The 25313-nt window shown below is 40.0% G+C and overlaps 2 protein-coding genes across 6 annotated transcripts in view; one reads left to right on the plus strand and one right to left on the minus strand.

Moving 5' to 3' along the window:
- prdx4 (peroxiredoxin 4) overlaps positions 1 to 15396 on the plus strand; it is a 36412-nt gene extending 21016 nt beyond the window's left edge. Inside the window, exons 4-7 of the mRNA XM_072260847.1 lie at positions 9676 to 9798; positions 12929 to 13059; positions 13211 to 13245; positions 15291 to 15396. Coding sequence (XP_072116948.1) covers positions 9676 to 9798; positions 12929 to 13059; positions 13211 to 13245; positions 15291 to 15341 — 340 coding nt within the window. The 3' untranslated portion in view covers positions 15342 to 15396. The remainder of the gene's footprint in view (positions 1 to 9675; positions 9799 to 12928; positions 13060 to 13210; positions 13246 to 15290) is intronic.
- Positions 2382 to 25313, minus strand: part of LOC140199192 (acyl-coenzyme A thioesterase 9, mitochondrial-like) — a 99334-nt gene continuing 76402 nt past the window's right edge. For all 5 annotated transcript variants that reach the window (XM_072260843.1, XM_072260842.1, XM_072260846.1 and 2 more), the window contains 3 exons: positions 24846 to 24933; positions 21967 to 22117; positions 2382 to 16606 (listed from right to left, as the gene is read on the minus strand). In XM_072260843.1, coding sequence (XP_072116944.1) covers positions 16545 to 16606; positions 21967 to 22117; positions 24846 to 24933 — 301 coding nt within the window. In that variant the 3' untranslated portion in view covers positions 2382 to 16544. The remainder of the gene's footprint in view (positions 16607 to 21966; positions 22118 to 24845; positions 24934 to 25313) is intronic.

The following is a 25313-nucleotide window of genomic DNA, read 5'->3' on the forward strand; positions in this document are numbered from 1 at the left end:
ATAAAGAAATAGTCTATCCTTGAATAGGCTGAATGAGGGAAAGAGTAATGTGTATAATCTTTACTAGTGGGGTGTAATTCCCTCTACACATCTATAATTCCCAACTCCTCCATCAATAAATTCATTTTCTGAGTCAGAGGTTTATTCTGAGTAACTATTCTTGAAGAATCTAATGCAGGATTTAACCTAATATTAAAATTCCCTCCACAGATTACTACCCCTTGAGAACTGACCATTAGGTTAAAAATGTGTTTATAGAATGACCATTCACAACCTGGTGGAGCATAAACATCCAGCAATGTTATTTCTGTACCTTCTATTCTTCCTGTGATTTTTACAAATCGTCCATCTTCGTCTTTAGTCTCTGAAATATGTTCATAATTAAGAGTATTTGATATTAAAGTAGCTACCCCTCTTTTGTGGCTCAGTTTATATGACGAATAAAATACATGCTTAAAGCCCATTCTTTTTAATTTTTCATGTTCGGATTGGCTCATACGTGTTTCTTGGAGGAAAGCTATTTGTGCGCTCTCTTTTTTCAAATTTAGACATAATCTTATTTCTTTTAATTGGATTCAAAACCCCATTAACATTGTAGGAAATTATTTTTACCAGTTCAATTTGCATTTTTCTCTAGTAGAAAAAAAACACTCTCCTTTTCTAACCAAACAGTAAGTAATCCCTTCTCAACAGTAAACCAAAACATATAACCACACCCTAGACATTTTTGAATATATGACATTTGAAAATTTTTCCCGACTTCCAACAGTGAGGCCTGAGTACCAACCCGCCTCAGTTCAGAGGGATAAACTCTATCTTTACCCTGTGTCAGAGGGCCCTCCGCAGTGTGAATAATCATAGAGAATTTTCTTCTATTTATGTTTCGACCATATTGCTATCATTCAAGTTATGCCTTCTAGTTTATTTTCAGTTACCAGCTTTCATTTTACCTTTAAGTCCGATTTACTCTTTTCAGTCATTTCTCTTAATTAATCTGTACTGTCTGTACATTCACGTCTGAATATTTGCAGCTTTTCCTTGTAGTTTGACACTCTGGTTCATGTGGAGCGTCCTCGCTACACTGGCTGCCACGGCTTCTGCCGAATCCTCTCCAGTAGCGACTCTGGTTGGGTGATAACTTTAATAGGTAGTCCCCGGTCTCCAGGTCTGATGTTGCCTCCTCCACCGTAGCGTAAGTTTTTGTCCCTTCGTTGTAAGACTCTTGGCCGAGCTGGATACAGGGTCTGGAATCTGATGTTGTTTTCCTTCAAGACCCTCCGTGTTTCCGCATATTCCTTCCGTCTGGCAAGGATCCCTGGTGCGTATCGTGGTCTAAACTGATTTTACAGTTGCTCCACATGAAACCTTTCTTTTGCCATGCCCGTTTAAGCACCTCTTCCTTCGTTCTGTAACTGAGAAATCTGACTAGAATCGATCTGGGCTGGGCACCTGCCGGAGGCTGTGGTGCCAACACGTGGTGAGTCCTTTCTATCTGTAGGTCCTTTGCGTCCGGTATATCAAGGTTCTCTCTAAGCAGCTTCTCCACGAAGGGAATCATCAATCCGGATTTACCTTCAGTTCCTTTGGGAACTCCGTAGAGCCTCACATTTTCCCTTCTTGAGTGGCCTTCTTGGTCTATTAGCTTCCACTGGAGCTGCTCTTGTAGCTTTAGCATTTCTGCTATCACTTCCTCTGTAGCTTCTCCTCAATTCCTACAATCCTCGCTTTGGCTTCATCTATCCTCGAATTAGTTTTTACTATTTCTCCTTTAATATCTTCCAGCTGTTTGTTGTTATCTTGTCGGAACTCGCGAATCTCTCTGAGAATCAAAGACAGATTCACCGATTCCTCCTCATTATCTCCGTCCTGGCTTGCCGTGGGGGAGCTAGGCCCGTCACTTTGCTGCATCTCTTCGTGTTTATCAGCCTTCTGAGCGGACTTTTTAATCTTGTTCTTAGACATCATCCTTGCCCCTTTTACTAATATAGTTATACAATATTAAGTATTTGTCTAATTTCGATTTTGGGGCAGTTTACCTTTTTTGTCGAAAGACCTTTTCCTTACACCGCCATTCCTTTGATGACCTGGAAGTCCCTCCCTCCTTCCTTAAAAGGTGAGATATCATTAGCTACCCTCCAGTCCTCAGGAACTGATCCTGAATCTATAGAATACTGGAAAATGATTACCAATGCATCCACGATTTCTAGAGCCACCTCCTTAAGAATTGTTCTCATAGTGGTGGGGAGAGACTGATGTTTATAAAATTGGGATATGGAGAAAACACACTTTGGGTGTATGGTCAGAGACTCCTTCCAAGGGCATTGGAGTCTTTCTTTCTTTCTTTTTAAATCTTTTTATTAAATTAGTACACAAAAGGTAAACCATGTAGACACTAATACACTGTTGCAATATAAATTTGCAAGAGATATTAATACACAAAAAAAAGTTAGTACACACAGTGCAGTTTAGATATAAAATAACAAGGTAATATAGTATACTAATTTTCCATACATATCAGTAAAGAGAAGAAAAAACCCACCGTGCAACTAATCTAAAAAGCAAAGCAAAGCAATGGGCTAACTAGGTAACAAGTAGACTTAAACAACTTAAAACAATCATGTCCTCAAACCCGACCTCCATTAAAAACAGTTTTAAAAAAATCAAGAAGGGAATGTAAATATGGGCAAAGAGGAAAAAAAATTACATTAAATGAAAATGTTGAATAAAAGGTCTCCAGGTCTGTTCAAATTTAACTGAAGTATCATAAAGAATACTTCTGATTTTCTTCAAATTTAAACATAGTATCGTCTGAGAAAACCAAAAGAACGTAGTTGGGGCATTAATCTCCTTCCAATGTTGTAAAATACATCTTTTCGCCATTAAAGTAAGAAATGCAATCATTCTACGGGCTGAAGGGGAAAGATTACTGGAAATTTTAGGTAATCCAAAGATAGCAGTAATAGGATGGGGAGAAATATCTATGTTCAATACCTTTGAAATAATATTAAAAATGTCTTTCCAAAAAGTTTCCAAAGTAGGACAGGACCAAAACATATGAGTTAAGGAGGCTATCTCCCCATGACATCAGTCACAAAGAGGGTTAATATGAGAATAAAAACGAGCTAATTTATCTTTAGACATATGTGCTCTGTGAACAACTTTAAATTGAATTAGGGAATGTTTGGAACGAATAGAGGAAGTATTGACTAGTTGTAAAATTTGCACCCAGTCATCCGCCAAAATAATAAAGCCCAATTCCTTTTCCCAATCTGACCTAATCTTATTGAATGGAGCTTTCCTAAGTTTCATGATAGTATTATAAATAATAGCCGTTACACCTTTCTGACATGGTATCTAAAATATATGTAGGAGGTAACGTTGGAAAGGAAGAGAGTATAGTACTTAGATATCTCCAAGTTAGAAATTTCCTAAAAAAAAAATGTATTCTTGGTAAGTTCTGTTTGTTAGATAATTGTTCAAAAGACATAAGGGAGCCATCTAAAAATAAATCCAAAAACCGTGATATACCATTAGTCTTCCAAATTTGAAAGGCACGGTCCGTGGAAGAGGGAGGAAAGAATATGTTGCTTAAAATAGGAATCGCAAGCCCAAATTGATTAAAATCGAAAAATTTTCGGAATTGAAACCAAATACGTAAGGTATATTTAACTATCAGGTTACAAACCTGTTTGTGGCGTTTCAAATCAAAAGGAAGAGAAGAACCTAAAATGGAGCCAAGTGCATAACCTTGAGCAGATTGTAATTCCAATACTACCCATTTAGGAATGGATAGTGTATCTTGGTCAAGTAACCAAAATTTCATGTGTTGAATATTAATTGCCCAATAGTAGAATCTAAAGTTAGGTAATGCCAAACCTCCATCTCTCTTAGCTTTCTGTAGATGTATTCTACCCAATCTCGGGTTTTTATTTTGTCAAATAAATGAAGAAATTTTAGAGTCAACTTTGTCAAAAATGGATTTTGGAACAAAAATCGGTAGTGCCTGAAATACGTATAAAAATTTTGGCAGAATAAACATCTTAACAGCATTAATATGACCAATCAAAGTTAAATAAAGTGGAGACCATTTAAATGAAAGTTGAGTAATGTGATCAATTAAAGGTAGGAAATTAGTCTTAAATAAATCCTTTATGTTTACAGATAATTTTAATCCCAAGATATGAAAAAATGGTTATTAACCAATTTAAACGGGAGGTTCTGATATAAGGGAACTTGCTTATTAATCGGGAAAAGTTCACTCTTACTGAGATTTAACTTATAACCTGAAAAAAGACTAAATTGTGCTAATAAATCTAAAGCAGCAGGAATAGATTTTTGAGGATTAGAAATATATAAAAGTAAGTCATCAGCATAAAGTGATACTTTATGAGACTTTAAACCACCAGTTATGCCAATAATGTTTGGAGATTCTCGAATAGCAATTGCAAGAGGTTCTAATGCAATATCAAATAATAAAGGACTAAGAGGACAACCTTGTCTAGGACCTTGAAAAAGAGGAAAAAAGGTGAGTTTAAAGAGTTAGTATGAACTGAGGCCATAGGAGAATGATATAACAATTTGATCCAGGATATAAATTTCGGGCTGAAATTAAACATCTCAAGCACCTTAAATAAGTAAGGCCATTCGTGGAGTCTTAAAACTTAGGTTTAAGGTGAGAGGGGAAATGATTGTTCCAGTGCTCTTTATGTTGTGGACATCATTGGGTTGTGGCTGAATGTAGGTCATAGTTGGGAGCTTAATATCAAAGGATATACCTTATATTGAAAGGACAGCAGGAAGGTATAGGCAGTGGTGTGGCTCTAGTAAGAGGTAGAATTTCATCTTTAGAAGGAGGTGACATGGGGTCAGAGAATGTTGAATCTTTGTGAGTGGGGTTCAGAAACTGCAAGGGTTAAAAAAAAAAGACATGAGAATCATATATAGGCGTCCAAATAGCTAAGATGTGGGACTGAGATTGCAAGGGGATCTGGAAAGGGCATGTAATAAGGGTAATGACAACTGTAATGGAGAACTTCAGTATGCAAGGGGATTTGGAAAATCAGGTTGGTGTTGGATCGCAAGAGAAGGAATTTGTTGAATGCTTACGAGATGGCTTTTTTGGAGCAGCTTTTACTTGAGCCTACTTGGGGAAAGTCTATCTTAGATTGGGTATTGTGCAATAACCTAGATTTTATTAGGTAGCTTAATGTAAAGGAACCTTTAGAAGGCAGTCATCAGAATATGATTGAATTCATACTGCAATTTGAGAGGGAGAAGCACAAGTCAGATGTATCAATATTACAGTGAAATGAAGGGAATTACAGAGGCACGGGAGAGGAGCTTGCCCAGGTGGATTGGAGGGGGATATTGGCAGAGCAGAGGTGGCTGAAGTTTCTGGGAATACATCAGACGTGCAGGATAGGTGTGGTCCGAAGAAGTTCTCAAATGACAGGTAGGCAAGCTTGGCTGACGAGAAGTTAGGGACTGCATAAAAGCTAAAGATAGGGCGTATAATGTAGCAAAAGTGAGTGGGAAGGTGAATAATTGGTAAGTTTTTAAAATCCAACAAAAGGCAACTAAAATGCCATTAGAAAGGGAAAGATGAAATATGACGGCAAACTAGCCAATATATATAAAATAGGGTACTAAAAGTTTTTCGAATGGTATAAAGAGTGAAAGGGAAGTGAGAGTTAATATCGGACCACTGGAAAATAATGCTGGTAGTAATAGGGGACAGAGAAATGGCGGATGAACTTAATAAGTAATTTGCATCAGTCCCAGAGTCCTGAGAGAGATTGCTGAAGAAACAGTGGATGAATTGATCATGATCTTTCAAGAATCACTTGATTATGGTATAGTCCCGGAGGGCTGGAAGATTGCAAACATCACACCACTCTTTAAGAAGGGAGGAAGGGAAAAGAAAGGAAATCATAAGCTATTTAGCCTAACCTCAGTGATTTGGAAAGTGTTGAAGTCTATTATTAAGGATAAGATTTCGAGGTACTTGGAGACTAATGGTTCCTGTAAAGGAAAATCTTGCCTGACGAATCTGTTGGAGCTCTTCAAGGCAGTAACAAGCTGGGTGGACAAAAGAGAGGTGGTGGATGTCATTTACTTGGATTTTTGGTAGACATTTGATAAGGTGCCACACCTGCAGCTGCTTAAGTTAAATTCCCAAGGCGTTAAAGGAAAGATACTGGCATGGATAGAGGAATGGCTGACATGCAGGGGGCAGTAAATGGAAATAAAGGCAGCCTTTTCTGGTTGGCTGCAAGTGACTAGTGGTATTTTTAATGGTCAGTATTGGGATCGCTACTTTTCACATTGTTTGTCAGTGATTTTGATAATGGAATTGATGGCTTTGTGGAAAAGTTTGCAGATGCTGGTAAGATAGGTGGAGGTGTAGGTAGTTCAAGGACTTGGACAAATTGGATGAATGGGCAAAACAGTGTTGAGAAATGTATGATACATTTTGATAAAAGGAACAAAAGTGCAGACTATTATTTAAATGGGGAGAAAATTCAAACGTCAAAGGTTCCAAGGGACTTGGGAGTCCTTGTGCAAGACTCCCAGAAGTTATATTTACAGGTTGGGTGTGAGGTAAAGAAGGCACAGCCTCAAAATTGAGGGGCGATCCTTTTAGAACAGAGGTAAGGAGGAATTTCTTGAGCTAGAGAGTAGTGAACCTGTGGAATGCTCTGCCACGGACTGCAGTGGAGGCCAAGGCAGTCGGTATATTTAAGGCGAAAATTGTGAGTTTCCTGATTGGTCACTGCATTAAAGGCAGGTGTATGTGGTTGAGTGGGATCAGGGAAAGGCCATGATGGAATGGCAGAGCAGACTCAATGGGCTGAGTGGCCTAATTCCACTCTTATGTTCTTTTAGTCTTCGCAAACATTCTCGGGTGTGTATATATGTATATTATAAAAATATAAATAAACTTTGCTACTTGAAGGAGTGCATACGTGAATCTTTCTTCAGTGGTTGGTAAGTTGATGGAGAAGATCCTGAGATACAGGATTTATGAACATTTTGAGAGGCATGATATGATTAGGAATAGCCAGCATGGCTTTGTCAAAGGTAGGCTGTGCGTTATGAGCCTGATTGAATTTTTTGAGGATGTAGGTAGAGCCGTAAATGTAGTGCATATGGATTTCAGCAAGGCATTTAATAGGTACCCCATGCAAGGCTAATTGAGAAAGTAAGAAGGCATGGGATTCAAGGTGATATTGCTTTGTGGATCCGGAACTGGCTTGCCTACAGAAGGCGAAGAGTAGTTGTAGATGGGTCCCGCATGGAAGGTTAGTTAGGAAAATTCAGTCGCTAGGTATACATGGAGAGGTGGTAAATTGGATTAGATTAGCTCAATGGAAGAAGCCAAAGAGTGGTAGTAGAGAATTGCTTCTCTGAGTGGAGGCCTGTGACTAGTGGTGTGCCACAGGGATCAGTGCTGGGTCCATTGTTATTTGGCATCTATATCAATGATCTGGATGATAATGTGGTAAATTGGCTCAGCAAATTTGCTGATGATACAAAGATTGGAGGTGTAGTAGACAATGAGGAAGGTTTTCAGAGCCTGCAGAGGGACTTGGACCAGCTGGAAAAATGGGCTGAAAAATGGCAGATGAAGTTTAATACAGACAAGTGTGAGGTATTGCACGTTGGAAGGACAAACCAAGGTAGAACATAGAGGGTTAATGGTAAGGCACTGAGGAGTGCAGTGGAACAGAGGGATCTGGGAATACAGATACAAAATTCCCTAAAAGTGGCGTCACAGGTAGATAGGGTCGTAAAGAGAGCTTTTGGTACATTGGCCTTTATTAATCAAAGTATTGAGTATAAGAGCTGGAATGTTATGATGAGGTTGTATAAGGCACTGGTGAGGCCGAATCTGGAGTATTGTGTTCAGTTTTGGTCACCAAATTACAGGAAGGATATAAATAAGGTTGCGAGAAGGTTTACAAGGATGTTGCCAGGACTTGAGAAAGTCAGTTACAGAGAAAGGTTGACTAGGTTAGGACTTTATTCCCTGGAGCATAGAAGAATGAGGGGAGAGTTGATAGAGGTATATAAAATTATGATGGGTATAGATAGAGTAAATGCAAGCAGGCTTTTTCCACTGAGGCAAGGGGAGAAAAAAAAGAGGACATGGGTTAAGGGTGAGGGGGGGAAAAGTTTACAGGGAACATTAGCGGGGGCTTCTTCACACAGAGTGGTGGGAGTGTGGAATGAGCTGCCAGACGAGGTAAATGCGGGTTCTTTTTTAACATTTAAGAATAAATTGGACAGATACATGGATGGGAGGTGTATGGAGGGATATGGTCCGTGTGCAGGTCAGTGAGACTAGGCAGAAAATGGTTTGGCACAGCCAAGAAGGACCAAAAGGCCTGTTTCTGTGCTGTAGTTTTCTATGGGTCATATTCTGCATGGAGGTTGGTGACCAGTGGTGTGCCTCAGGGATCTGTTCTGGGACCCCTACTCTTTGTGATTTTTATAGATGACCTGGATGAGGAAGTGGAGGGATGGGTTAGTAAATGTGCTGATGACACAAAGGTTGGGGGTGTTGTGTATAGTGTGGAGGGCTGTCAGAGGTTACAGCGGGACATTGATAGGATGCAAAACTGGGCTGAGAAGTGGCAGATGGAGTTCAACCCAGAAAAATGTGAGATGGTTCATTTTGCTAGGTCAAATATGATGGCAGAATATAGTATTAATGGTAAGACTCTTGGCAGTGTGGAAGATCAAAGGGATCTTGGGGTCTGGGTCCATAGGTCACTCAAAGCTGCTACACAGGTTGACTCTGTGGTTAAGAAGGCATACGGTGCATTGGCCTTCATCAAATCATGGGATTGAGTTTAGGAGACGAGAGGTAATGTTGCAGCTATATAGGACGCTGGTCAGACCCCACTTGGAGTACTGTGCTCAATTCTGGTCGCCTCACTACAGGAAGGACATGGAAACCATAGAAAGGGTGCAGAGGAGATTTACAAAGATGTTGCCTGGATTGGGGAGCATGGCTTATGAGAATAGGTTGGGTGAACTTGGCCTTTTTTCTTTGGAGCAATGGAAGATGAGGTGTACAATGTAATGAGAGGCATTGATCGTGTGGATAGTCAGAGGCTTTTTCCCAGGGCTGAAATGACTAGCACGAGAGGGCATAGTTTTAAGGTGCTTGGAGGTAGGTACAGAGAAGATGTCAGGGGTTTGTTTTTTTTTTACGCCGAGAGTGGTGAGTGCATGGAATGGCTGCCAGCGGTGGTGGAGGTGGAAATGATAGGATCTTTTAAGAGACTCCTGGATAGGTACATGAAGCTAAAAAAAAAAAAAGGGCTGTGTGCAAGCCTGGGTAGTTCTAGGGTAAGGACATGTTCGGCACGGCTTTGTGGGCCAAAGGGCCTGTATTGTGCTCTAGGTTTTCTATGTTCTCTGTTCTATCCTACAAATAGTGTAAAAATGTCACTTTAGTTCTCCATCCATACTTGAATCTTTCTTTTATTGTCAATACTTATTTAATGAATTGCAAGTAAAAATAGGTTGGGCAGGGTTTTCCAACATGGGGTCCACGGACCCCTCAGTTAATGGTAGGGTCCATGGCATAAAAAAGGTTGGGAACCCCTGTAATAAAGGAACACTTCTTCAGTATGTAACTCGAGGAAATACTTTTGCTGTTTACAGGATAAATACACCAAGAAAACAAGGTGGACTAGGACCAATGAAGATCCCACTCCTCTCCGATCTTACACACCAGATTGCAAAGGATTATGGTGTGTATTTGGAGGACCAAGGGCATACACTTAGGTAATCATTCATAGAGGAATATACTTTTTACCAGTTCATCATAGTGAAATTTGAAAATACAAGTATCTGCAAAGCTTTAAATATTTAATACTTTCATAGTGTAGGTTAATTTGATTGTTTTGCAGTATTTTTTTTATACTTTCAAATCTATAAATTTTAAGTTGGATCAGTATTTTGTGATTTTTTTAAAATTAACATGCCTCAAAAATACCTGTTGGTAATGTGGATAAAATCTTGGTTGGAGAAATTGGTAATGTTATTGAAGGGGTGAAGAAGTTCAAAATTGTTCAGAAAGCGGTTCCAAGAAAGTAGATAATGTATCTAAAAGCTGAACTGGCATCATTGCTGAGATGATTGATTTGGCAGTAATTAGAAGTCAGCATATAGATGACTGGAAGAAGTGGGTTGTGTTAAGATAATGGACTAAAATGGAGAATTTTCGTTAAATGCTTGAGGGTAGGGCACCAGCCTAACTCAGTGTAGGGTGCATTACAGGATATGTGTAGCAGGCTTAAATGAGTTTTTACTTGTGGTAGTAAGTGACAGTTTTGGGCAGTTGAATCTGGTCTTGATCAGGACATGTACAGTATAATTGTGCAATGAGACGAGTGTGACCAGGGAGGGAGGTAGAGAGTCAGTGGTGCGTAAAGTTGTGAAGGAAACCTAACAGTATTAATTTTGAGCTGAGTTCATCTCTAATTTGTCAAACCTCATGTGCTTGACCACCAGGCAGGCAGCTTGATAGCATTCAAAAGGTTAGGAAAGGGAATGAAGAGATGGAAGTCGATATCAGTACTCTTGTGAAACCTAGTCCTTTGCCTGCAAATTATGTCACTGACAGGCAACATTTAGTCAAGAGTTTTGCAAGATTATTTGTTGAATAAAAATGAAAGAGCATTGTCTGATAACTCATGTTGTAGACATCTGGCTTAATCCTTTCAAAATAGATCTTCTGCTATGTTGTGTCTAATGTTTTGCAATGTGTCATTGGTGGCATTTGTTCTTTACAAAATACTTGAAGAATTCCAAGTCAGACCGTATCTGTGGAAAATATTAGAAAGTTTTTGACAAGAACTGGTCATTTGGCCCTTCAAAGTTTGCCAAATTTCTATTCACATAGTGCGTTGAAATAACTGAGTTGAGATTTGAAAGTCTCTAAGGTACTACTCTCAACTTCACACCCAAGGTAGTTTGTTCCATTTGTCCACAACTTGCTGTGTAAAGAAATGCTTCCTAATGTTAATCTGAAATCTCCCTTTTAAGCAGTCTCCACCCATGGCCCGATGTTCTTGATGTTGGATTAATTTTGTAGCAGCTGTATTCCATCTTACTTATACCCTTGATTTTGAATACTGTTTCTCCATTTTACATCTGCTTAAACTAAAAGATTTAATTCTTTCAATCTTTCTTCATAACTCATACCCTGCAGAGCTGAAATGAGTCTAGTCTCCCTTCAGTGGACTCTCTCCAGTGCCTTCACATCCCTCACACAACACGGAGACCACAGTTGTACACGGTATTCAAAGTGTGGCCTTACAAGTGCATTATACAGCTTAAGAAGAACATGCCTTAACTTGAACTGCACTGAGTGTATTACATATTCTGTTAGCCTTCTTGATGCTTCCATGCATGGTTTGGATGTTGATAGTGATGAGTCTACCAGAATGCCCAAATCTTTCTTATACAGTGCATTTTTTAATCCCAAGACCCCCATTGTATATTTAGATCTAATATTTCTACTTCCTCTATGTAATGCTTCACAATTACATCTGCACACATCTAGATTGTTTAGATCTAACTGTATTGATTCTGCTGCCTGAATGTTATCAGCTGCCCCTCCCCCTAATTGTCATCAGCAATCCTTATTTATTTATGTGCTTATCCAAATCATTAATGTAAATAAAAACAGCAGCAGCCCCAAAACCAATCCCTGCAGAGCGCCACTTTTAACATCTTTTATTAGGTGTGAAAATGATCCTCTCACCATAACTTGTTTTCTGTTTTTGAACCAGGGTTGGTGCAGTCACCCTTGTATATTGGGACTACGTTAGCCCATTTCCAGTACCTGAAGAAGGGTCTCAACCCGAAAAGCTGACTATTTATATTCTTTTCCGTAAATGCTGCCTGATGTGCTGAGTTCTTCCAGCATTTGTGTGTGTTGCTTTGAATTTCAGCATCTGCAGATTTTCTTGTGTTTGTACAAAATTATGTTTACATTTCTTACCTTTTCAAGCTTTCAGTTTGAGAAAGGGGTATTTTACTTTGGACTACAAATATATTATGAATTGATATGACAATATCTTCAAGTTCTATTAACTTTTTCCTTCTGTAACTTCAAATATATATTTTAAAATATGCTGTTTTTTGGGGGGGAGGGGGTCACTTCTGTCAAAAAATTCCACAAGTCACAAAATTGTATTTGTTTTCCCTCATACTACTGCAGATTAATTTTCTTCCACACTGACTTTACAAGGATGGATTGTCATAATAATTATAACCTCACACTGCATTATAAGTTGGAGAAAAAGTATAGCTGTTTTCAAACCTAAACATTTGTAGAGGAAAATATTTTGTCGCTTGAATTTTCTGTCTTTCAATGAACTTGTATGAGGATTTGAGATGGGGTGTCTGCAATTGACCTGAGTTGCAATCATTTGGGCAGCAGTAATTTGCCCTTGCAAAATTCATAAATCACAACCCCAAAATTTGCCTTTCTTGAAATGCCAGCATCTGCAGATTTCCTCGTGTTAGCATACAGGGGTTGGTATCTTCAGCATAGGCATTAAAATAGTGACTTGTATGATACCAGAGATGTTTAACCCATATTTGAAATCTTTTGTATCTATTTTTTGGTATTTTGAGAATGCATTCTCCTAAAGCTTGCATATTCTCCACAATGATGTTTTGAGTAATTCTTTTTCTCTGTTTACACATTTTAATGAGTAAACTGAATTTATAGAAGAGGAAGGCAGATAGGTAAATCATTTGTCTTGCTCGACCTCCAACTCATAGGCTGGCATGGTGTTGCCAATAACTACATAGCAGTTTGCCATTGCCTTTTTGCAAATTGATTTTATTATGGAAATTAGCATGAGAATAAAGTTAACCCAATACCTTGTTCCTCTTCCAGAGGCCTTTTTATTATTGATGACAAAGGACTACTGAGGCAAATAACAATGAATGATCTTCCGGTGGGTCGGTCAGTGGATGAAACACTTCGATTAGTTCAAGCATTTCAGTATACTGATACACACGGTGAAGGTATGCAATAATGATTTTGAGCTGAATGCAGGAAATCTATTTAAATGGCATTTCAATTAAATGGTAGAAATAATGTAATAATAAATGTAAATAAGCAAAGAACTGGCTACGGGGCTACCTGAATTAATGCTTTTATGATTGATTTTTTTAGTTTGTCCAGCTGGTTGGAAACCTGGAAGTGATACGGTAAGACTGTCACTTGACCCAATGTTTCTCAACCTTGGTTTTGAAAATAAATATTATGTTAACATTTAGTGCAAACATTGCTACAGGTTAGTATTAACATCCTTTTATTGGTTTTATATCTACAATATAAATGCAGCCACCTTTGAATCATTAAATCCTCAAACTAGATCATGGAAAAATGGTAGCCACAAGAAGAATTGCACAATTATATGTAAATTGCTGCTTACACTGAAATACATTGTGCTGCTCATGTAGCTAATCCTCTTAATCTTTCTATTGTCAGCTCAATTGTTCCTGCACTTTCAGTATTTCTCTCCACACTATAAACTAAGCAGTGCTGCTAATTTAAAATACATTGTTTAGATTGTACATTAAAGCAGGTAGATCCTGCACCATCAGCACTGCAACTGGATCACTGGAACTTCATGTTAAAATTAGGAATGATTTGTATTGGACACATAGAGGCATTAAATTCATAGAAGATGCTTAGAATGCCATGGGAAATCCATTAGAATACTCTTGATATCAGACTTCTGGCAGTTCAGCTAGTGTGACTTATCCAAAGGTCTCTTAAAAGACCATATCATATGTCTCTATGACCACTGCAGGAAGTCCATTCCATGCACTCACCACTCTCTGCGTTTTTTAAAAAAAAACGTACCCCTGACATCTCTGTACCTACTTCCAAGCACCTTAACACTGTGCCCTCTCCTGTTAGCCATTTCAGCCCTGGGGAAAAGCCTCTGACTAGCCACATGATCAATGCCTCTCATTATCTTGTACACCTCGATTAGGTCACCTCTCATCCTCCACCGCTCCAAGGAGAAAAGGCCAAATTCACTCAACCTATTCTCATAAGGCATGCTCTCCAATCCAGGCAACATCCTGTAAATCTTCTCTGCACCCTTTCTATTGGTTTCCACATCCTTCCTGTAGTGAGGTGACCAGAACTGAGCACAGTACTGCAGCTTGGTGAAAAAATTCCTCCTGATCTTTTGTCCTCTTGTTTAGTTCACTTCTGCCATGGAGAAAAGTTTGTTACCCTATATGGTTACTTTCATATTCTTCAATCAAATTCTGCTCATGCCTTCCAAGGAAAATAGACAATTTCATCCATTTTTTTTCTTCTCCCACTCTTTTCCAGTCAACATCTTGGCAGATTTTCTCTGCACCCTCGTGCAGTCACACTTTCCAGTGACCAGAATTACACACACTACTCTAACTGTGCCCAAATCATTATATTATAAAGTTGTTATTGCCTTGCCACACTTGGATTCATTAGTCAGGGCACAGACTAATCAGGAATGCTGTGTCATTGCCACCTTCAGGCATCCATGGATTTCTACAGGAAAAAAATCTCCCTTTTCCAAGATACTTCATGAAACCTTGCCATTCATCATGTCCTGGCCTTACTAGTCTTCATAAAATGTATTTTATTTATCAGAATTAATTCCATCAGTTTTCTCCACCCATTTTACCCACTTATCTTCCTGTCACACTGCCAATTTTTGTACCAGAAAATTTACAAATCATACCTCCTATAATAATGTTGAAATCATTAATTACAGACAAGGTTGTAATTGGGTTGCATTGCATTTTTTTTTGTACCATAAAGCCATGTTATCTGCATGTGTCAGGTAATGTGTTGTTAATTTACTATTTTCCCACCCTCAGATTCAATGAGCATGAAACTCATTCCACATTTCCAAATTTTGGGCAATTATTTATGAATTCTGCAATGGTGAATTGCTGTTATGATTTTTCTTTGGGGGGCGGGGGGAGAGAATCCAATGTGCCATAGGCTTCCAGTCACAAACTAACCCACTGCTGTTATCCATTATGGCTGTGCCCATTTTGGATCCAATTTTCAGCTTTCCCTGGATCACATGGACTCTTAAGCTTTTGAACTAGTCTCATCAATACACTGGTACTACTGTGAATTACACTACCCCCCCCCCCCCCCAAAAGTAAGCAGCTAACCTGAAATAGTCTTAACCAAAAGTAACCACTGAGATTGACCTGCTGTCATGTCCTTTCTCTTTCAGATAATTCCAGATCCAGCCGGAAAACTTAAGTATTTTGAAAGAGAACGTTAAATCTAAACTCGTTTTTAAACAACTGAGCTGAAACAATAAACAAGTCTGTAATCTGCTTGTCTGTAGTTATTATAATGGTTCACAGTAACAGGAAGAAAAAATGTAATATTCCCCATTGCTTTCCACACTGCAGTTGCTTACATTAAACTAGAAGAAACAGACATCTACATTTATTCATTTCTATGGATTCTACCATTGATAATTTCCCAAGTTAAAAGGTAAACATTTGAGTTTAGGAAGTATGCATGTTCTGTTAGTTGACAACTACAAAACACAACAAAGAGGGCTGGGTCCATGGGAAAGGCCAAATCACCCTCACATTTAAATATCCCATTGACCTTCCACAGGTAGAGAAAGGAATCTTCTCTTCTCATTTTGGATAACTTTGGTGTTATGCATTAACCAAGGTTGAATGGGTTCCCAGCTGCATGTAAAAGGAACCAACCAGTGACAATAATTAACTTTACTACAGAGCAATCTTAGGGTACTTAAGCTGTTCAGACTGAATTACTCAATCTAATTAAACTTTGCAACATACAAAATTAAACTAGTGAAAGGTAGATACTATAAGCAATAGTTAACCCTACATACCTTATCAGTATTAAAAATATGCTAATATACCAACCTCAGCCCATGCACATGTGCAAAAAATCTTTTCCCACCACACCAGTACAAAAAACACATGTATATTTGGATATATTGAGATAAAATAATTTCCTATGCATTGTCAGTTTGGCTAAACTTAAACTAAAGTATTTGTTACACACTTTTAATACTTATAAATGGATGGTTAACTTTTCATACATCTTAATGGCAATTAGTGTTATGCTACAGGATTTCTTATACCAAAGAGTAATTCTTGAGTTTTATAGTTACTAGCAGGTCTAGATCATACTATTGCTGAATAACAAATGAATATCTTAAACATTCATACCCACTCCTGGGTTCATGTGTGCATTACATCAGCAAGGGAAAGTCATTAACACAAGGCTGCTTGCTTATGGTGTGTCACAACCTATTAGATACACCTATCAGGAAATGTGCAAAAACATCATATTAAATAAAGGTTGATTGTTAAAGCTAGCAAGTAATTCAGTAATAAATATTTTAGAAAAGTTAAACTACATTACTAAACAAAAGCACAAACCCATATTATATTTAGATAAGGCTTTTCAGAATGACACTTGTCAAATAGTAAATTGATCAATTGCAGTTGTTCAACCTTGCTTTAAAGTGACGTTTTCCATCCAAATATAGCATTGATTCTGTAAGTAAACCCAGAATGAGATTATGAGGTACATTTAAAAAAGCAACTAAACAAAAAAAGTTAGTTACAGGAATCTTTACATTGAGAGCTGAATGCCATTAAAGATAAATACTTTTTCAGATACCCTCTTTGTATTTTTCCATCTGGTGGTAGAGCAGAGTAATTGTGAGTGTGATTGTGTTTGAACACTCTTCTGACATCCATACACAAGCCCAAGATTCTTACTCTGTTCACCTTTATCAACATGGTGAAATTCCCAAGCAACACACGAAATGCTGGAGGAACTCAGCAAGTCGGGCAACATCTACAGAGGGGAATGAATAGTGGCCATTTCGGGCCAAGGACCTTAATCAAGGATAGAAAAGAAGCGGGTAGAAGCTAGAATGGAAAGGGGGACATACACAGACCGGTGAGTGATACATGTCCAGATGTGGGGGAAGGGGTGATAAGTGGAAGAGGTAAAGGGCAGAAGAATGAACCGGATTAAGAGAGAACAGTAGGCTGTGGAATAAAGTGAAGGTAATAGGGAACAGGAGGTGATTGGCAGATCATGAGGGTGCAGGAGGGAAAGAGAAGGGGTGAGAGGACTAAAGAATGTGGGAAGTCAAAAAGGAGTGGTCACCCCATTCCACCACCCCCAGACATAACAGGAATAGGGTTCCTCTTGCCCTCACCTACCACCTCCACAACTTCTGCTAACTCCTACATGATCCTACCACAGTCACATCTTTCCCTCTACTGCACCCCCCCCCCCCATTCACTCGGTTACTCCCTTGTTTACATGACTCCTTCCACAGATATCTCTCCTGGCATTTATCCCTACAACCATGCTATGTGCTTATACCTGCCCTCCACTACCTGCAAGTCTCTTGGGGTCATTCATTGCTCCTGGTGTGGCCTCCTGTACATTAGTGAGACCTGATGCAGATTGGGGGAACCACTTCGTCCAGCATTTTGCTCTATCCATTGCAACAGCCAGGATTTCCCTGGGGTTACCCATTTCACTTCCACACCAACATATCTGGCCAGGCCTCCTCTGCTGCAATGATGAGAATATGTGTAGGAGGATCCACACATATTCTGCTTTGCTCATCTTCAACCTAATGGCATGAACATTGATTTCTCATCTGCAGTAACCACTCAACTCTTTTCCCTCCTAACTTTGTTTTCCCTCATTCTGGTGGCTCTCTCAGTCTGCTTCTTTCTGCCCCCCACCCCCACCCTCATGACCTGCTTGTAGTTCCCCACCTCCTTTATTCCACTGTCTACCGTCTTCGTACATCAGATTCCTCCTTTACCTCTTCCACCTAACATCTCCTGGCTTTTCACATTACTCCCTTTCATTCCCTCTAACATTCCCCTGGTCTCACCTGTCACCTGCTAGTTTGTACTCTTCCCCCACGTCTTTCTTTCCAGTCCTAGTAAAGGGTCTCAGGCTGAAGCATCAACTGTTCATTTCCTTCCAGTGACACTGCCTGATGTGCCAAGTGTCTCTGGCATTTTGTTTGCTTAACATTTCCACAGAACCTCTTCTATCATGGTGAAATTCCTGGTTTGTATACTGCATGGTAATGGCATAATGTCCCCATTTATTCTTCTAAAGCCCTGAGTTATGGAAACACCATACTCTGCCATATAATGGTATGAGCACAATGGTAGATTTTACTCAGCAACCATCAGAAAAATGGTAGAGAATGGCCTCAGTCGAGTCTCAGAACACAAAGGTTGCATCAAACAGCTGCACCACAAGGCTGTGTACTTAGCCCTTGCTCTACGCCTATGACTGTGAGGTTAAGCACAGCTCCAATGCCATATTTAAGTTTGCTGACAACACCTCTATTGTGGGCCAAATCGAAAATGGTGATGAATCAGCATACAGGTGGAAAATTAAAAATATGGCTGAGTGATGTCATAACGACCACCTTTCACTCAATGTCAACTAGTCCAAGGAATTGATGAAAGACTTCAGGAGAGGGAAACCAGAGGTCTATGAGCCAGTCCTTATTGGAGAATCAGAAGTGAAGAGGGTTAGTAATTTTAAATTTTTGGGTGTTACTATTTCAGAGGACATATCCTGGACCCAGCACGTAAGTGCAATTGCAAGAAAGTACAACAGTACCTCTACTTTAAGAATCTGCACAGATTTGGCATGACATCTAAAACTTTGACAAACTTGTACAGATGTGTTGTGGAGAGTATACTGACTGGCTACATCATAGGCTGGTATGGAAAATCCCACAAAAGGTAGTGGATTTGGCCCACCATGGGTATAGAGCTCCCACATGAAACACTGTCATGCATCCATCATCAGAGATCCCCACCACCCAGGTCATGGTCTCTTCTTGCTGTTGCCATCAGGTAGAAAGTACAGGAGCCTCAGGACTTGCACTTCCAGGTTCAAGAACAGTTACTTCCCCTCAACTATCAGTCTCTTGAATAAAAGGGAATAACTACACTCACTTGCCGCATCATTGAAATATTCCTGCAACCAATTATCTCACTTTAAGAACTCTTTAATTTCATTGGCACGAGCGAATAACAATTCTTCAGGCGACATCATCCAGACGGCAAATCTCTCCACTCACTTTTTCTACGCCCTCTGCTTGTTCTTTTTGTCTTGTTTGTGTTACGGAAACTGTTGTGAGCCTGTGACATACAGTTTGGAACTCGATCAAAGGATCCAGTGCTATGCTGGGGTCAGGAGGCTGCCTCCTGGAGATCAGAGACGGGTGGGGGGGGCCCAAAAAGGACTGAGAATATGAGCTGACTCACAGAAAACACCAGAGACGAGGCACAGGGTCATGAATGGCTCCATCTCAAAGCAGCGAGGAAGACTGAAGCATTGAGTTGAATGACTCTTCCAACAAATAGTCAGTAGCTGGATCGGCGGTCGCTCTTCACGGAAGGACTTAATTTATGTGGATGAAAAGATATTTCCAATACTTTGAGATTTATGTGATTATTGGACTGTACTGCATATTGGTTTCCTTCAGTTTTTTGATGTTTTCTGTCTTGTGGCAGATTAGTGGGTGGCTGATCTGTTAATTTTTTTGTGTGGGGGGTTGGGAGTTTGGTGCTACTGCCATTGTTCCTTTCTGTGGGTGAGGGGGTTGGGGATTGTTATTGTTGCTGTTTTTTTCTGTGGGGCAGGGGAGCTTTTGGGGTCTGTGAGTTTTGTTTCTTTCCTTTTTCATGCCGGGGTGGGTGGAGTTGATGTCTTTTCTTTCAACACCTAGGTTCTTTCTGTATTTCATGGCCATCTGGAGAAGGTAAATTTCAGAGCTGTATTGTACATGCATACTTTGACAATAAAATGAACCTTTGATCTCATGTTCTCATTATTTATTAACTCAGACGTGGCATGAACCCCAAGGTCCTGAAGGAGTGTGCTGAGCAGCTGTATGCAGTTCTCCACTGCATTTTCACAGCCTGGAAAGGGTCCCAACTACATCACGTGTGATCTCAGAACCCAAGAAGAGCCAACTGAAAGTCGTGAATGACTATAGTCTAGTGTCCCTGACCTCACACGCCATGAAGACCCTACAGAGGCTGGTCCTGGCTCACCTTCAACCCCTGGACAAAATCAGCCCTCGATCCCCTGCAGTTTACCAACCAGGAGCACATTGGAGTCGATGATACTGTCATTGACCTGCTGAAGAGAGCCTACTCCCATTTGGATAAGCAGGACAGCTCTGTGAGAATCATGTTCTTTGATTTCTCAAGTGCCTTCAATTCCATACAGCCCTCATTGCAGGGGGAGAAGCTCTGTTCAATGCAGGTTGGCACTTCCATTGTATCCTGGACAATGGACTACCTGACTGACAGACCACAGTTGGTGCTGCTTCAGAGCTGTGTGTCAGACATGGCTATAAGCAGCACTGGGGCCCCACAGGGGACTGTACAGGCTCCCTTCCTGTATACCTTTGACTTTAGATACAACACTGAGTCATGTCATCTGCAGAAACTCTCTGATGACTCAGCAATAGCTAGATGTATAAAGGGGGGACGGGAGGATGAATACAGGGCCCTGGTGGAGGACTTTGTCAAATGGTGCAAGCTGAATCATCAGCAGCTCAACATCAGTAAGACAAAGGAGATGGTGATGGACTTTAGAAAGACTAATCCTGTATTGCTCCCTGTTACTATTGATGGTGAGGACGTGAATGTGGTTGGGACCAACAAGTACCTGGGGGTACACCTGGATGACAGACTTGAGTGGAACACCAACACAGAGGCTGTGTACAAGAAGGGCCAGAGTTGCCTCTACTTCCCAAGAAGACTGAGGTCCTTTGGAGTATGCAGGCCTCGTCACATGTTCTACCAGTCTGTTGTCGGCAGCACAATCTTCTATGTGGTAGTGTGTGGGGCAATGGCATCAACACAGGTGATACCAACAGGCTCAATGAACTGATTAGAAAGGCTGGTTCTGTTATAGGAGTCAAACTGGACACACTAGAGGCTGTGGTAAAACAAAGGCCCCTATAGAAAATCCTGGACAATGTTTCTCACCCTCTGCATGGCACCTTGGCTGAACAGAGGAGCCCTTTTAGTAATAGATTAAGACAACTGCACTGCTCCAAAGAGCGCTATAGGAGGTCATTCTTGCCCTTGGCCATGAGTCAAACCTATAGCCGGGGAAGTGATTTCTTTTATTCTTTCTTACTTCTCTTCTAATATTTGTATATCTATGCTCTTGTAATGCTACTAATTTCCTTTGGGAACAGTATCTCTCCATTTGCATTTTGTTGCCTTCTGCACTCCGACTGATCTTTTATTGATCCTGTTAAAGTTACTATTCCATAGATATCCTGAGTATGCCCACAGAAAAATGAATCTCATGGTGACATACATGTACTTTGTAGTAAAATTTAATTTGAACAATATCATTGATGAAATGCTCTCTGAAGTGCCTAAATGCAAAGTTATGAATGGAGAATAAATGAGTTCTTACCAGTTTCATCAATGATCACTGTGTAATTATAATGGTTACACAGTCACTTAGCATCAAATTTGAATAAGATTGCTACAAGTCATTACTCATCCAACTAATTATACTAATCCAACTCATTGAAGGAAAGAAAGCTAACAACATACTCTGCTGCAGATAGCATAATAACATAGTGTACTATTTACTTGTATACAGATCCTACAATTTATAATGTATATCAATCTTAGTAATCTGTTTCTTCAGGTGCTGACTGAAAAATTCAGATAGATAACCAACATTTAATGAATGCAATTCTTACTTAACAGTCTTTGTTATCAACTTAATCACAAAATTAGCAGCAATTTAACTTAAGTGAACAGCTGTGAAACTGCTTCTAGGCCAGATCGAAGCACTCCTCATAAATGTATTACCTCCATAGGTCTTTGGGAAAACCTGCATCACTTCATTCTCTGAGCCAAAGGTGAAGTGGAAGATATTGGTGGTGTGGTGCTCCCGGGAAACTGGATCAACCACTGTGCTGTGGACTCTGACCTGAATGTAGTTGCCTTCAGTGTAACAAACCTGAATAGTGAACAAAGGAAAGCTGTTATGTTAGACAATCTTGCCAGCTCCCCTTGCAGAGATTGAAATTATTTGAACTGCTTATGCAAAAATTACAGTAATAATACATACTCAGTGGCCAGCTAATTAGGTACACATCTAATCAGCTAACCATGTGGCAGTACTCAATAGGGAACAAATGTGATCAAAGTGACTTTTACTATGGAATGATTGTTGGAGCCAAACTGGGGGTGGGGGTTTAAGTATCTCCTGGGATTTTCATGCTTAACAGTCTCTAGAGTTTATAGTGAATGGTGCGGGCAAAAAAAATATCCAATGAGTTGACAGTTCTGTGGACAAAAACACCTTGTTAGTGAGAGAGATCAGAGGAGAATGGGCAATGAACAATCATGATCATGGACGGAGAAAAGAACAAGTACAACAGCGTATAGAGGGTCTTCCCCACAGGCACAGATTGAAAACAGATGGAAGACTATGATCATCTGCCTCACATGACAGAACAAATAATGATGACAATAGATATCATGAATGGCAGTGATGCTTCACTCTTAGGTGAGCTCAATATTTTTTATGCTCGCTTTGAAAAGGAGAATGAAACTACAGCTAGGAGGATCCCCGCGGCATGTGGTGACCCTGCGATCTCTGGCTCAGAGGCCAATATCAGAACATCTTTCAAGAGGGTGAACCCTCCCAAGGCAACAGGCCCCAATGGTGTACCTGGTAGGGCTCCGAAAACCCGTGCCAACCAACTGGCAGGTGTGTTCAAAGACATTTTCAATCTCTCATTGCTACAGTTGGAAGCTCTCACCTGCTTCAAAAGGGAAACAATCATACCCGTGCCCAAGAAGAACAGGGTGAGCAGCCTTAATGACTATTGTCCAGTAGCACTCAGATTTTCGCTGAGGAATACTTTGAGAGGTTGGTTATGGCTAGAATTAACTCCTGCCTTAGTAAGGGCCTGGACCAACTGCAATCGGTCTATTGCCACAATAGTTCTACAGCAGATGCGTCTCATTGGCTCGTCACGTGGCCTTAGGTTACATGGACAATACTAATACTTCTGTCAGGCTGATGTTTATTGACTACAGCATTTAACAATTATTCCTACAGTTCTGATCAAAAAGCCTCAAAACCTGGGTCTCTGTACTGTCCCTCTGCAACTGGATCCTCAACTTCCTAACCGGAAGACCACGATCTGTGTGAATCAGAAATAACATCTCCCCATTGCTGATGATCAACACTGACACACCTTAGGGATGTGGCTTTGCACATTGCTCTACCCTCTCTACACCCATGACTGGCTGGCTAGGCACAGTTAAAATGCCATCTATAAACTTGCTGACGACACCAACTATTGTTGGCAGAATTTCAGATGGTGACGAAAAGGCAATAGGAGTGAAATAAATCTAGTTGAGTGGTGTTGCAGTAACAAACTTGCACCTACTCGATGTCAGTAAGACTAAAAGAATTTGATGATACAAAGGTTGGGGGTGTTGTGGATAGTGTGGAGAGCTGTCAGAGGTTACAGCAGGACATCGATAGGATGTAAAACTGGGCTGAGAAGTGGCAGATGGAGCTCAAGCCAGATAAATGCGAGGTGGTTCATTTTGGTAGGTCAAATATGATGGCAGAATATAATGATGAGACTCTTGGCAGTGTGCAGGATCAGAGGGATCTTGGGATCCGGATCCATAGGGCTTTTAAAGCTGCTGTGCAGGTTGACTCTGTGGTTAAGAAAGCATACGGTGTATTGGCCTTTATCAACCATGGGATTGAGTTCAAGAACCAAGAGGTAATGTTGCAGCTGTATAGGACCCTGGTCAGACCCCACTTGGAGTACTGTGCTCCGTTCTGGTCACCTCACTACAGGAAGGATGTGGAAACTATAGAAAGGGTTCAGAGGAGATTTACAAGGATGTTGTCTGGATTGGGGAGCATGCCTTATGAGAATAGGTTGAGTGAACTCGGCCTTTTCTCCCTGGAGCGACGGAGGATGAGAGGTGACCTGATAAAGGTGTTTAAGGTGATGAGAGGCATTGATGGTGTGGATAGTCAGAGGCTTTTTCCCAGGGCTGAAGTGGCTAACACGAGAGGGCACAGTTTTAAGGTGCTTGGACCTAGGTATAGAGGGGATGTCTTTATTACACAAAAAGTGGTGAGTGCGTGGAATGGGCTGCCGGTGGAGGCAGATACAATAGGGTCTGGTCTTTTAAGAGGCTCCAGGATAGGTAGAAGGAGCTTGGAAAAATAGAGGGCTATGGGTAACCCTAGGTAATTTATTGTCCTAATATAAGCAGCTGCTCCAATTAACCAATGGCCCAATTAACTGGTATTTTTTGTATTATTCTTTTGAAGTCATAAAACATTTGCAATTTAAGTGTATATACTTACAATGTAAGAAATAGTAATCAAACTTTATGTAGTGTGCCACAAATGACAATGAGATAATCAAATAATCGTCAATGCTAAATTATTGCAAAATAGGGTTAAATACTGTTTTACAATAGAAGGAACAACATTCCATTGTTTTGAATGTGAATGATTTAAACTAAATCTAAAGATTTTATTGGAGTAGGGGAAGAGGGAGTGAGTGGTGACAGAATATTTAGTGAGGGACAATTGAGCTCAGAATGCCTAATCTCTGGTTGGACTAACTTAATTTAGCCAAGCTACCATGAATCAAGCAAAGCACAAAAACAAAGTTTCAATTTTGTTAAGCATACATTACCTGTGATGAAAGGTATAGCAGGGAACCAATCTCAACTGGTTTTTGAAACAGAATATCATCTACAGCAACTGGATAAGGTCTTGAACCCCTGAAAACAATGATTTTGGGAAAATTCCATATAAAAATAACAAGAACTTTAACAACAAGATTTTTTTCTTTTTTTTTAACCATGCCCATGGTCTGTTCTTTATCAAATTACGGTATTGCTTTGCACTGTTGTATCTATATGTTATAATTATGTGGTTTTTGTCAGTTTTTTAGTCTTGGTTTGTCTTGTGTTTCTGTGATATCATTCTGGAGGAACATTATATCATTTCTTAATGCATGCATTACTAAATGACAATAAAAGAGGACTGTGCATCCTCATAACCTAATCTAATCTAATATAAAGCATGCTTTGTCACATAACAGCAATCCTCCCATTTTTTTCCTTCTGGTACCTTCAAAACTATATAGAATGGGACAAAA

Source organism: Mobula birostris, chromosome 6 (genome assembly GCF_030028105.1).
Source record: "Mobula birostris isolate sMobBir1 chromosome 6, sMobBir1.hap1, whole genome shotgun sequence".
Lineage (NCBI taxonomy): Eukaryota > Metazoa > Chordata > Chondrichthyes > Myliobatiformes > Myliobatidae > Mobula > Mobula birostris.